This window comes from Nymphaea colorata, chromosome 10, assembly GCF_008831285.2.
Source record: "Nymphaea colorata isolate Beijing-Zhang1983 chromosome 10, ASM883128v2, whole genome shotgun sequence".
In the NCBI taxonomy this organism is placed as follows: Eukaryota; Viridiplantae; Streptophyta; class Magnoliopsida; order Nymphaeales; family Nymphaeaceae; genus Nymphaea; species Nymphaea colorata.
Window position 1 is genome coordinate 19,393,187 of NC_045147.1, and position 12,769 is coordinate 19,405,955.

The window sequence follows — 12,769 nt, forward strand, 5'->3', positions numbered from 1 at the left end:
AAGCATCTAAGAAAAAGAAACCGAGTCATTGATTTCTGAACCATTAAAGAAAGATCTCTTCAGAAATTACGTATAGTCACTGCAAGTGCCAGCTTGTATAAAGTAATGCTATGTAGATCATCTTTGTGGAAGTGAAAGTGGCCGAAAATGGCCATCTATGCACCTGTTTATACTTAGTGAACACACACACACACACACACACCCACCCACCCACTCACCCACTCACAGTCATCCATTTTGTACGTGCTGGTTGCGCTGTTGACAAGTTATAGTCGTACGTTCTCTGTAAGCGATGTATTTAGAAATCAACTGCGGAACTACAAATGTAATTGAACTTTTTCAAACAAGGGGTGCGCGCTTTAACCTCATAATACAACTAAGCCACTCTTCAGTCTTTTGTACTTGTTACTTCCTAAGATAACTCTAACCTCTTGCCGCAAAGTCGACCTGTTTATTCACAACCTACGGCAATCTCACAATAAAAAGGTAGACAACACTTGTGTTCAAGATTCACGACCAAAGCTTGTCAGGTAATCTAAGACTCATCTTCTGCGGCTACCAAGTTTAAAGCAGCAAATTTTAAAGAGGAACTCTACAAGTTTGTCCACTTGATCCCAATACCAAACCCCATATGTTTTGATGAACAACACGGGAAGAGACGCTGTTGCCAGACCCACGGCAAATCCTATACCTGCTGCTCCATACTCCCAGGTACTGTTCATATCTTGGCTGTTCCTGTATGCAGCACCACCACCACTCTGTTGTTGAACGCCATCTCCTCCAGTACAGCACAACCTCTTCACTTGCCATCCACAAAGCATAGGGTTTCCTTGAAAGGAAGACGCACCGAAAGTATTAAACTGCTTTCCTTGAGGTATGCTTCCTTGCAGATCATTGTCTGACAGGTTTAAGACCCCAAGAAAAGTGAGCTCTGAAAGCTCCACTGGTATGACTCCAGATAGGTGGTTGCAAGAGAGGTCCAAGGACTCTAGTGTCTGCAAATTTCCCATTGAGCTTGGAATGGCACCAGTGAGATCGTTGTTTGAGATATTGAGACTGTATAAGCCCTTCAGCTTTCCTATTTCTCTTGGAATTTCACCGGAGAGTAGATTGTTGGACAGATCAATGATTGTCAAGGTGGTCAATATTTTGGTGATCAACATACTTGCTCCTTTGATTGTTTGTATTACCACCACATAACTTGGCGTTGTAGAAGAAAGTTGCAAAAACATGGATCCTTCTGTTGATTGAGATACCATCATAGCAGTAAGATTATTGAATAGTTGAGGTGGAAGAGCCCCTGAAAGCTCATTGTTTGAAACGTCAATAATCTGCAGTGTTTGCTCGGAATCAGTGGATATAATTGGCCCATAAAAATGATTGGACCTCAAAACTAGCACCTTTAGATGGGTCATATGGCTCAACCAAGAAGGGAATTCATCATGTAGCTCATTGTTACCAAGATCCAGAACTTGTAATTCCTCGCAACTTATGAGAGATTTTGGAATTCTGCCAACCAGAAAATTGTTATTCAAGTTGAGCAACTCCAAATTGTTGAATCCTTCTGGAATTCTGCCTTGCAATTGATTACTGTGGAGGTCCAAAACACTTAATTTGTCAATCCTGCCAAGACATTTCGGTATGGCACCTGAGAGTCTATTGATGGACATGTTCAGGAGCTGTAGATCGTGGTACCTGCAGATGAATGTCGGGATTTGTCCACTGATTGTATTGTCTGACACTGAAAAGTAGTAGATTGGTGAGGCTTGACTGGGGAAGTAGTGCAATGAGGTACCCTTGAAGCGAGTGACGTTGATCGGTTCCTGAAACCCATCAAGTTTGTTGTGGGACAGAGACAAAAATTCGAGGCTTCCAAACCCCCACAACCAAAATGGTATCTTCCCACTTATTTCATTATTAGAGAGGTCCACGTCCCTAATTTCTTGAACCTTTTCCAAGAAGTCCGTGAGCAAGGAACCCATGGATTTAGTGCCATTGAGTGGTTCTTGAAACCCACTGAGCTTGTTGTTGGAGAGAGATAGGCGCTGGAGGTTCCCCATGGTCCATAACCAAGACGGTATCTCTCCACTAATGTCACTATCAGAAAGGTCCAGATCAATAAGCTGATATTGCTCTTGGAGGAAAGAAGGGAAACCCTTGACGTTGCAGGAGCTCAACCTTAAATAACCAAGCTGAGGAATATTAGTGTCGGTTTCTTCTGTAAAACTAGAATTGGATGACAAGACAGTCAAACTTGGGTTATTGGAGAGATCCAACCAAAAGAGCCCTTCCAAACTCAGGAACAATGATAGATCAATGGTGCCACTAAAATGATTAGAGGAGAGCTCTACTTTGTTAAGTTCATAGAGACTAGTTATGGAAGATGGAACTTTTCCACTCAGTGAGTTCATACCAAGAATAAGAAATTTCAGTTGCGTAGTCTTATTGAGGCCATCGAATGCAGGAAGTGGACCGTCGAAGCTGTTATTTCTAAGGTTTAGTCTCTCTAAAGAGGGGATAGTAAATAGAGAAGTAGGGATCTTCCCACTTAGGTTATTGTTGCTGAGGTCTAGTGACGCTAAAGAGTATTTGCAAAGAGAAGTGGGGATGCCTCCCTTTAGGAGGTTGTCACGGAGAAACAATGTTTTTAGAGAGGGGAGGTTGTTGAAACTTGAAGGAATTTGACCACTCAAGCGATTATTGGCGAGGTTTAGATAGTCTAACGAAGTGAGATTGAAAAAAGGAGATGGGATATCCCCGATCAGTTGGTTGGCACTGAGATCTAGTTGTCTTAAATGTTGGAGATCATGAGCAATAACTTGAGGAATGCTACCGTTTAAGTTGTTTTGGCTAAGGTCAAATACTTCTAGAAAGGGGAGGTTGAAGAGACCAGAGGGGATTCTTCCACTTAAAGAGTTGGAACTAAGATCTAAATGAGTAAGATTGGAAAATGAACTGAAAGTGTCAGGGACAGGACCACTTAGACTATTACCGTGGAGATTCAAGACCATGATCTTACTTGAACTCCAAGATGGTGGTATGGTTCCAACCAGATTGCTTTCTTCCAACTGCAAATGTGACAGATGACTGAGTTTCGAGATTGCCGAAAAGCTCCTCATCGGCACCATTGTGTTAGACAGGTCAAGAAACCTAATGCTGCTGCTCCTCAAATGGACGTGAAGTGGTAAAGATACCATTAACTCCATGTTGTCGTAGATCTGGAGATTCTCTAGCTCAGGCAATAGGAAAACACCCGGAGGAAAGTAGCCTTGTAGATTGCAGTCTGCCAACTTGAGAGCCTGCAAGGAGGTAAGGTTGACGAGGAACTCTGGTGCACGGGAAAGGCTATTCGAGCTCAGATCCAAGTAAGAGAGTGAACGCAGATGAAGAAGCAATTCATCTATGGGTCCAAAAATATTGCATTCTATCAAACTGATAGTTTGGAGTTTTGGCAGTGACGTGGATAGGGCCAAGCTCACGGCCTTACCACTCATGGAGATGTCTACGTTATCAAGGTTGAGCTGTTGCAGACGACCTAAATCCTTAACAAACACTGAGAAATTTGGATCCCGGAGTTGTAGGCCACCATAATTGTTGGAGAGATTAAGTGAGACCAACCATGTCATCTGTGATATCTCTGCCGGGATTTGTCCATAGAACTGGCAGTTGGACAGGTCGAGGTGCGTGAGATGGGTGAGCTCTACCAACCTTGTTGGGATCTCAGCAACAAACATGTTGTTGCTAAGATTGAGAAGGCGAAGATGGGAGAGGTCAAACAGAGAAGGATCGATTCTGTTGCTTCTGCTTAAATCATAATCGTATCCATCTGATACATTGGAGAGCTGCAGTTCGATGACAAAACCGGTGGAGTTATCACAGGTAACCCCTTCCCAGTGACAGCAATTGGTCCCTTTCTGCCATGAAATCAGCTTTCCAGGCTGGAGATGAATGCCCTGCTTGAGTCGAAGCAGTGCAGAGCACTGGCTTGGGAGGCAGAGGGCTGAAGTTGCCATTGGTTTCTCCAACCAGGCATGAGTGAAGGCAGTGAGAGTGGTCAAGAAGATGGTGTAGATGAACAAGAGTGCAATACAAGGGGTAGGATATTCCATGATATGCCACTTATTTTAAGCGGAAACTTTTGTATGTTGAGGAACCCCCTCTGTTGTGAGATTCTCCTTTCGATGAGGCTACTTATGAAAACTCGTGAAAGTCTCTCTGTTTCTTCCCCCACGGAGGTTACAGAGCAAGTGTAGGAACATAGCAGAATCTTGTTTATCGTGTACAGTGTATCAACTTTCAGACTTTCATGTCAGCCGAAAAATAAACAATTTGCGGCAGAGAATGACTGCAAATCTGTCTGGCATTCTAATTGAAGGATACAACACTCACGAGAAGTTACTTGAACCTGCGCTCAAGACAAAGTTGCGTAGGCAGAAACCGGGCTTTAATCATTAATGAAAACGGCGATTTCTCTGGATCTGTTATGCCATATTCAAATCCAATCTGTCAGCAATTATGGGCACTGATGAGATTCTTCATCACCAATTTTTTCTTCGTTTGTTGATCTGCTGTTTCCACTTTACAGCAGGGAATGTTGATTGAGAAGAAAATAATTCATTAGCAGGTCTGGAGAAATTTGTCAAACAATAATTGATATACCAAGGGAAAACATGTGTGTGTGTTTTTTTTTTTTTGAAACTTTTTGGTACGTAGTCTAGCTGTGTTGAACTGACCCTAGGTGCTGATTGCCCCAATTAGAGAGACTTGCCATGACTCTTTGACATTGCTTAATTTGATCGCCTTAATTCAAGCGATCCAACCTCCTCATAAGGTGATGTTTTCTTGAGGCTATGCATGAAAAGTCTAATACGGATTTAAAAGAGGCCTTGAGTTGTCTCATAATTGGTACTTTAGGTTCAAATTTGTCTGCATAAGCCATTAATTTATAGTTAACAATGATTACCGTCAGTTTTGGCAGATCGTAGGGGTCTTGATCTACCAAAATTTGTCTAATTAGTGGGCCATAATTAGTAATTAGTCTATGAACAGCCACCTAAATAGGAAGATTAATGGCAGATCTTATGTGGTGGGATCCGATCAATGCATTGACAATTCTCCTTCAATTGTGGTGGTAAACGTTGATTGAATGGACAATAATTAGAAACTTCAACAGGTAATGATTTACGTGGTTTGGGCGGCCATCGTTGTATTAATCTCGATTTTCACAACCCTTTGGTTCTGTGGGTTACAGCGGATCGGCCAATGCATAATAGTCGCCACTTATTGGGCTTTATTTTCTACTATTTATTAAAATTAATAAATAAAATATATTCCAAAATAGTTGATAAATTTAAAACTGCTTCATATTAATGTTAAGTTTCGTTTCGGCCGGCCGTGCAAATCCTATAAATCATGTTTAGAAGGTCCGAGCCAGCTAACGAGACAATGATATATAAAAAGAAAGTTATGTTTTTGTACAAACAAGTAGGTTGGTGACTAGGTCACCGGGTCAGTCAATTGAATCATCAACTCAGTGAGCTGACTTGTCGATTCGGCCGAGTTTTAAAATAACTTGAATCAGGTGAGTCAGTGCCGAGTTGGTCTGAGTCAAGCGGGAGTCAGGGGCGAGCTGGGCCACCCTTGACTTGTGGCCAGGTTTTGTAGCGATTTGAGTTGACTCGAGCGGTTCCGAGCTATCTCGGCAAGTCAGCCAATGTACCATGTTACAAGAACACTATGTTCTTATTGTAAAAAATTTGGTTTGGATGATGAATGATATTTGTAAATTCAACAGTGAAGTTGAACGTACTGACACGATGCATATCATGTTCTCTAAGGCAATTGAATATATGACGTTGCCTAATTCTCTGTTAATGAAGGTAGGAAGACCTCCATCCCAGCGCTTAGCAGTTGCGGAATTCCATGGAACACATGTTAAGAGCATATATATTTGAAGAACACCTTGTTCTTCCTGTTCACATGCCTTCTAAGTGTGTCTTTTCCTTGAACCCGATTTCAACCAGCAAACACTTCCTTAGAAGTTAGAATCCAACAGTACTTGTGTCATCGATCATGGCCTATGCTACTGAGTATGATAGAATCCGGTTTTGTATAAACAATTTTCAGCGCGGAGTAAAAGTGATGAGCAGATTTGATTCTGCTGTTTGCTTGTCTGTTCATTGCTGCGATATGCACGACCACTGATTGAGAGGATGATGAATCAATCCTCCATGCCCATATACTGGACCCTCATGAACTAATTAAGCAAATGGACTGCAGTTGTTTTTCGTTTTGAGGGGTTGCATCTGGATCCTGATCATCATGTATTCAGCTGTTTGGATCTAAATATTTCAATTCCTTAAATCTTAATTAAGTAATGGAAGCAAATCCTCAAACTTAATTTTTTAATATTTACTCAAGAGAAGCCACTTTTAACATAAATCTCCAAAGGCCATATCATTATGCCTGCAAGATTGTAGCTTACTTTAGGGTTTGGGTAGACTTTCAAAGTTGTTTAACATTTAGAAACACTTTGTGAGTGTTCAATGAATCTTTCAATAGAAATAAGAGATACTCGTAAAGTGTCTTTAGTGCCAAATAACCATTTCAATACATCTTTCAATACATCTTTCAACTTGGTGTCGTAGTTGCCACAGTTTGTAAATCAAATAATTAACACACATGAGTTTGATTACGACTACAAAATTTGAACATTTAATCCCTTGAACGTGAGCCGTCTTGCTAGTGCTACACGTCGTGGAATTTGGCCAAAAAAAAAAAAACACGCAACTTAACTACTTAACGGCGATCCAAGCATGAGAAGCCTCATAATTCAAGTTCTAAGTGTTATTGACTCATAAATTTGTCGATGTTATCTTTCGTTAGGATACGTTAATTCGTACCAACGGGATCGGATCGATCCCCTCGAGTGTCAGATTGGATTTGGATTTTCACGCTACGATCCTTAGAAAGGGACCCTAGAAACGAAATTGAACGATGAACATGCCACTTGAACACTTTGCATTTGTATCTTTTGTGCAATAAAGGAATTCTTACGTCTGGGCGACCGTTCTCTTGCATATCGTTTTTATTGAGAAAGCTATATTATTACCCTTTTTTTTTTTTTTTCTCTTTTGATAACGTTGAAAATTGCAGCATTTCCACACAGTATGTTAACACCACCAAACTTTATTTCTAAGAAATTTCAAACCGAGAGCAAGATATGATATGGCTCCCACTACTTGACTCTCTCTCTCTCTCTCATAGAAGTCCATAAAATCCCTCGACAGAACAAAACTGAATTCCCGAACAGTGTTACATATGAATTACGTGCGGCTAGCTCCTTCTCAGTAACGCATTAATCCATTATACCCTGCAAAGGCAAATGAACACGTTACCACCATAACCTATCACAGAAACCAAATTAAAACTGGAGACAGAGAAATTGAAAGTCGAACCAATGCCATCTCAGACTAATGCCAAGTTCTTTTTAAACTTTTTTTTATGGGGTGATCCGAAGCTTTTTCTTCCTGCTTCAGGTTCTCGACTGGTTAGCTTGTTCCAAGGAATCGTTTTCTGAAATTGTCACTGCACTTTTGCAATGCATGTGATTTGACAGATGAACCATGCAGATATATATTGTACCTTTCAAGGATGTTGATCGACAAATTTACGTTGGTTTAATACAATTAATTGAAACTATGGCAGCTAGACAAGGAAGATCAGTGGCCTCACTTGGAGCAATCAATGGAGGGAGAGATGGCGAAAGGCATGTGGACTCCACATGATGCAGGCAACGAGGTGACGGTAGAGTAGTCGACGCTGCCGGAGTAGAGGGCTACAACTTCCTCGATGCAACGGCAGGCTAGCACGCGTGCGTATCCACGAGCCATGGCCACGGCCCTCACACCTCTACAACAACTAGGGGACGGAAGCACAAGGCCTCCGCTCGTCACGTACTCCAAGCAAGGGATTAATCGCGTGTACACTGGCATACATGCCGCTGGTGCCTTGGCCCCCGGCACAGCGGCTAGCACCACCACCACCATCACCGTCATCGCCAGCATTGCGGTGGCCGGAGATGAGAAGTTGGAGGCGCCTGCCATGGCTGTCTGTATGGTTTTTTGAAGCTAGTTTTGGAGTAAATAATAGAGAAAGAGGCCGTAGAAATAGCAGAGGGGCACGATGTGGATTTATAATTGTTGGAATTCATCGAGCCTTAGAAACCACAAAAGGGACAGCGACTGATCGAAATCAACGATGAGTTTACGTCTTCTACTTGGAAGACGCGTCTCCGTGGAATAAAAAAAAGTAGAAAAATTAGACGGAATCCGCGGCACTGCTGGTTCAACTTGGCCACAAATACCATTTGGAGTCGGTAGATCCGCCAAAAGCTTGTCCTGCCAAAATACAACACTCCAATCTCACTGTTGCTACTGCAATATACAGAAAAAATAAATCGTGTTATTATCATGATAATTTTCAAATATTGGTAGACGTACTAAAGATAATAGAATGATATTTGCATTTCAAATTATTTGAAAACCTCTTGTGGTTGTTTGCAGTTATTATTGAAAAAATACAAGTAGAGAAGCCATAATTTAGTGAGTTCCTTATTTTCGTTTTTTCAGGTTGCCAAGATTTGTCAAGACTAAAAGATACTTGAACATTCATCAAAAGTTACCAAGACCCATATTGGTCATTATGCTTATTAAAGTAAGTCTTTTGGATCTACTTGCGTGGATCTGAATCCAATACATGGATACTTGCACTGCAGAAATGAACTAGGATCCAAATAATAAACTCTACGTCAACTGAATGTTCACCCTTGTCATCAAATTGACAGCAGTTCTCAATCTATTTATCATTCTCTCTGAATCAATCTCCAAAAATTGGAGAAAAGCAGTCCTCGACAAATTAAGCTCACTGGCGCTGCAGCATGAGACAAAAGATGATTCCAATCCATGGTTTAAACTCTAAATCTGCTGAATATTCGCCCTTGAGATGTAGTATAGAGACATGTCTGGTCTGAATCTGTAGTACATTCTCTCTGCACTATAGTTGCTAGTTTTTATCGTCCAAGGTATTTTTTGCCAATCGGCAGAAGGTATTTTAGTCATTAGGGACTACAAATTTATTGCCCTTGAGCTTGTGTTAGAGATTAAGTAATTTGCTCTTGAGCCGCTTTAGTATCGGTTTTGAAAAAAGTGTGGGTATTTCCAGTCTTTTGAAGAAAAATATATATTTTTTGAAAGAGTCAAGGAATTTTCGTCTTCATGTAGGGGAATATGTCCAATTGACGGGCAAAAAAAAAAAAAAGCTATCTGAAAATGGTATACGCCGGGCTTGAGAGAGAGACGTCGGCAAAACGCGGCCTTCAATCATATAAAAGCGGCAACGCCGTTGCGGCCACTGGAAGTTCTTCATATGTGCCATATTGAAGTTCGCATGATCAGTTAGCAACCGTCGGCAATGCCAAGAAGCTGACCCGACACCAAATTTTTGTCCTTTGACGATCTAAGTTCTTGTTTGTGTTTTCCTTAAAGGTGAATAATCCGAAGTATTGTGAGAGTTTTTTTTGAGAGGCGGGTCAAACGGTCTAACGAATTTATTCGAGTAAGGTCAAATTAATTCGAAATCCAAAAAATATATTAGACAACTAAAAATTTTCAATTTTTTAATGTAATTTTTTTTTTCAATTACCTGAGGTGGGGTTATGGCCTTAGTAGGCCTCCCTCTCCCTCTGCCCTTGTGTCAGCGTGGTGTCATTGCCATAGTGCTTCAACTTGTGCATCAATACTTCAAAATCTCCTTTTTTGTGGCACAAAGAGTTGATGCCTTGAACATTTAAAACATGAACTGGCGGCTGTGAGCCATTATAACAACCTCATGGGAAACCACACATTGTTTACATCAACATGGTGATGAAAAGCTAATGTTATGTTAAAATCATCGTGGAACTGATGTTTCAAAGGAGAACATTCCTCGAATGAAAGCAGTCACCTTGTATCAAAGCACTCTCAAAGCGAAACAAGAGTGCTTTGTTCTAACATTACTATATATTCTTCCATCTTTGAAATTGACATATGTCCTTGGCTTGTTTGATTGGAGAAAGAAAAGGAAGAAGTATATGGAAGATTGTTGTCTGATTAATTGACTTAGAGAGAAAGTAACATTCGGTTCTCTTGTTGATGTTTAATTTATTTTCTTTTGTTAATGTCCTTTTTGGATTATTGGAGGAATGTATCTATTGTATATCTGATACCCTTTATTGATATTTAAATCATGCAGTTAGATACGTACAAGATGAGTAATTAAGCCCAGGGGTGGGGGAGGGGGGCCGCCTAGGTCGTGGCCCTGCACCAGCTAACAGAAAAAAAAATTACATTAAAAAAATTGAATTTTTTTAGTTGCATAATGTATTTTTTATATTTGGGTTTAGTTTGGCCCTATCCGGATATGTTTGTTGGATCGTTTGACCTACCCCTGAAATCGTTTGACCCGCCCTTGAAAAAAATCCTCACTTCACCCCTGATTAAGCCCCTGTAAATAATCTTTTACACTGTGTTCCACGACTTTGCACACAGACCAATGTATAATACACTGTGTTCCACGACTTTGCACCTTCCAAACCAATGTCTAAGAAGAAAATTTCTTACTCTAAATAAGTAGACTCTAACAGGGCGGTTAAACATGATAAATTTTGGATCTTGATATCATGCGATAGGTAGCGTTACCAAATCACGCGGTATTCAAATATAGGATATTGCCTATTCATATCTTATAAGTCATGTCTTCATTTGAATTTGTTAAGTAGATCGAGGAACCAAATTAAATTTCTGTGTCACGTCCGTATAAAAAAGCATCGAATTTCGTAGGAAAGTGAAGCTCTTCCATATGAAATAAGGTGAAGAAACCATTTCACACAAAATTGAGCACTTAAAGCATGAAAATTATGCAATCACCACAAGTTTTCGGGTGAGCAAGGGGTATTAATCCCACCGCCCGAAAAAGGCCCGCCCCTCATTCCCCCTGCCTCCGGGGTCCTGAGCTGCGTCGGTGTCAGCGATAGCAACGGTGCACCCTTCAGCTTAGATGCCACGCCCTACCGCCTTAAGACACAGGAACATAACGCCCACGGCAATCGAACTAGAGACCTGTCTTAGTACAGGCTCCTAACTCAACCAGCTACGCTATGCCCCTTGAAGCGCAATCACCACAAGTTTATTACTGACATCTTTAAGTGGAAAAGAACACTTCCACATGTAGTCCGACACAAGAACAACAACAAACACGAAATCTGTCTCTCTCTCACACACACACACAAACACACACACACACAGGCAGGACACGACTCATCTAAGACACCACCACCATGGTTTCTTCCATCACTTCATCTGTATGCATCGATGAACTCAGTGAGCTCTGCACGAAAAGAGAAACAATATTTACTAGTAAGAAAACCATGAGAAGAAAGAGAGACGCTAATTCTCCTTGTCAAAGCCTGAAACAGTGCTTTTGCTGAAACCCGGATCTCTAGAGAAAGAAATCAAGCGAATTTTATATAAAGAAAGCATGTCGATTTCCGGGTAGCTGCGGAGAACGGCAAATGAGTTAAACAAGTTAGTGGGGTAGTGCCCCCACACCAAATACCTGTTGCAGTTAATCGAAGGGTCGATGGGGAAGGCCAAATGAGCGCCGCATGCCGCGGGCAAGGCGCGGGCGAGGCGGTAGTTGAACGGTCCGGAGTATCCGAAAAAGGCCATCTTGAGGGCCTGAGGCAGCGGCAGGCGGCCTGGCGGTCCGCCGGCAGCCGGAGTCTGTTGTTGATGAGGTTTCTGACGCTGCTGCAACAGCGGGGCGGGGGTGCTGCGAAGCCTCCTCGATGTATTACATATTCCAGGCATGGCAGCAGATCCTCATACAGGGCATCGCATGTCATTGCCGCTTTTGCCTTTGGCAGCGCTGCTGCCAAGAGCATTACCATTACCATGAGGGAAGAGAATTTCGAAGCCATGGTGCTTGTACCTTCCAGAAGGGAAGGGGGTGTCGAAGGACTTAAATATGGAGGAGGATTCCTGAGGCCGTCTGGTGTGTATAATCGTGCCGTCGTCCACCGACCGAATATCACGGCAGAGAGAGACCGGAAAAAAGCTGGCGAGGGAAATTGTCTGGTTCTTAGAACTTGTGGAATAATGGACACAAGTTAAAAAACTGTCGTTAATCAAACATTTCTAAGTTAAATGGAAATTATTTCGTACCCCTTTTTTCTTACATTAGAAAAAAAATCATTCTTAGACCCATTTTTTATTTATAAGTAATTATGCTGATATATCTCGCTTTTGCTAATTATAACTGGCAAACAGAACAGTTTTGTAATCGAATTATCACATGTTGGAAAAAGTTAGCATTTCTAATACCCGATATTGTTGGTTTAGGTTGAGACGCTTGGAAATGCATCAGCTGATACGGCACCGGATCAGTTGTATCGCTTTGGCAGGCACGAATGTTGATCAGGGTCATATCGAGCAAAAAATCTTGATGTAAACATGAAGGAAGACGTTCAGCATATCTTAATGTCATGAATGAATTCATATCAATCCACCACCCACCCACATATATAAATATATGTGAGAATGTGTAAATATATGTGAGAGAAAGATATCAAAGGGATCATCAATGATCGATGTTTGTTTGAATCAAAACTATAGACGTGATTCACGAAATGAGTAAAATATCGTTTGGTTCCTTCCAAACTTAAAAGGACTGG

The 12,769-nt window shown here is 41.4% G+C and overlaps 4 protein-coding genes across 4 annotated transcripts; all 4 read right to left on the bottom strand.

Annotated features, from left to right (window-relative positions):
- Positions 1–10: 10 nt before the first annotated feature.
- Positions 11–1,466, bottom strand: LOC126410435 (putative receptor like protein 25). Its single transcript, XM_050079920.1, has one exon. It carries the CDS (start codon positions 1,413–1,415, stop codon positions 543–545), a length of 873 nt encoding a protein of 290 aa, XP_049935877.1. The 5' UTR covers positions 1,416–1,466; the 3' UTR covers positions 11–542.
- On the bottom strand, positions 1,441–4,109 carry LOC116262679 (LRR receptor-like serine/threonine-protein kinase GSO1). The gene is made up of 2 exons (XM_050080169.1): positions 1,490–4,109; positions 1,441–1,448 (listed from the first exon to the last, which is right to left on the bottom strand). The coding sequence occupies exons 1-2, from the start codon at positions 4,107–4,109 to the stop codon at positions 1,441–1,443; spliced, it is 2,628 nt and encodes an 875-aa protein (XP_049936126.1).
- A 3,148-nt stretch (positions 4,110–7,257) lies between these two features.
- Positions 7,258–8,119, bottom strand: LOC116263227 (non-specific lipid-transfer protein 1-like). The gene is made up of 2 exons (XM_031642876.1): positions 7,735–8,119; positions 7,258–7,372 (listed from the first exon to the last, which is right to left on the bottom strand). The coding sequence occupies exons 1-2, from the start codon at positions 8,103–8,105 to the stop codon at positions 7,366–7,368; spliced, it is 378 nt and encodes a 125-aa protein (XP_031498736.1). The 5' UTR covers positions 8,106–8,119; the 3' UTR covers positions 7,258–7,365.
- Positions 8,120–11,135: 3,016 nt separating this feature from the next.
- Positions 11,136–12,105, bottom strand: LOC116263228 (non-specific lipid-transfer protein 1-like). The gene is made up of 2 exons (XM_031642877.2): positions 11,653–12,105; positions 11,136–11,424 (listed from the first exon to the last, which is right to left on the bottom strand). The coding sequence occupies exons 1-2, from the start codon at positions 12,014–12,016 to the stop codon at positions 11,393–11,395; spliced, it is 396 nt and encodes a 131-aa protein (XP_031498737.1). The 5' UTR covers positions 12,017–12,105; the 3' UTR covers positions 11,136–11,392.
- Positions 12,106–12,769: the final 664 nt, after the last annotated feature.

Coding starts and splice junctions, on each gene's coding strand:
- LOC126410435 (XM_050079920.1), bottom strand. CDS start 1,415: ATGACCCATCTAAAGGTGCTAGTTTTGAGGTCCAATCATTTTTATGGG.
- LOC116262679 (XM_050080169.1), bottom strand. CDS start 4,109: ATGGAATATCCTACCCCTTGTATTGCACTCTTGTTCATCTACACCATC.
- LOC116263227 (XM_031642876.1), bottom strand. CDS start 8,105: ATGGCAGGCGCCTCCAACTTCTCATCTCCGGCCACCGCAATGCTGGCG.
- LOC116263228 (XM_031642877.2), bottom strand. CDS start 12,016: ATGGCTTCGAAATTCTCTTCCCTCATGGTAATGGTAATGCTCTTGGCA. Junction 11,425..11,652: donor CCTTCGATTAACTGCAACAG/GTATTTGGTGTG, acceptor CTTTTCGTGCAG/AGCTCACTGAGTTCATCGAT.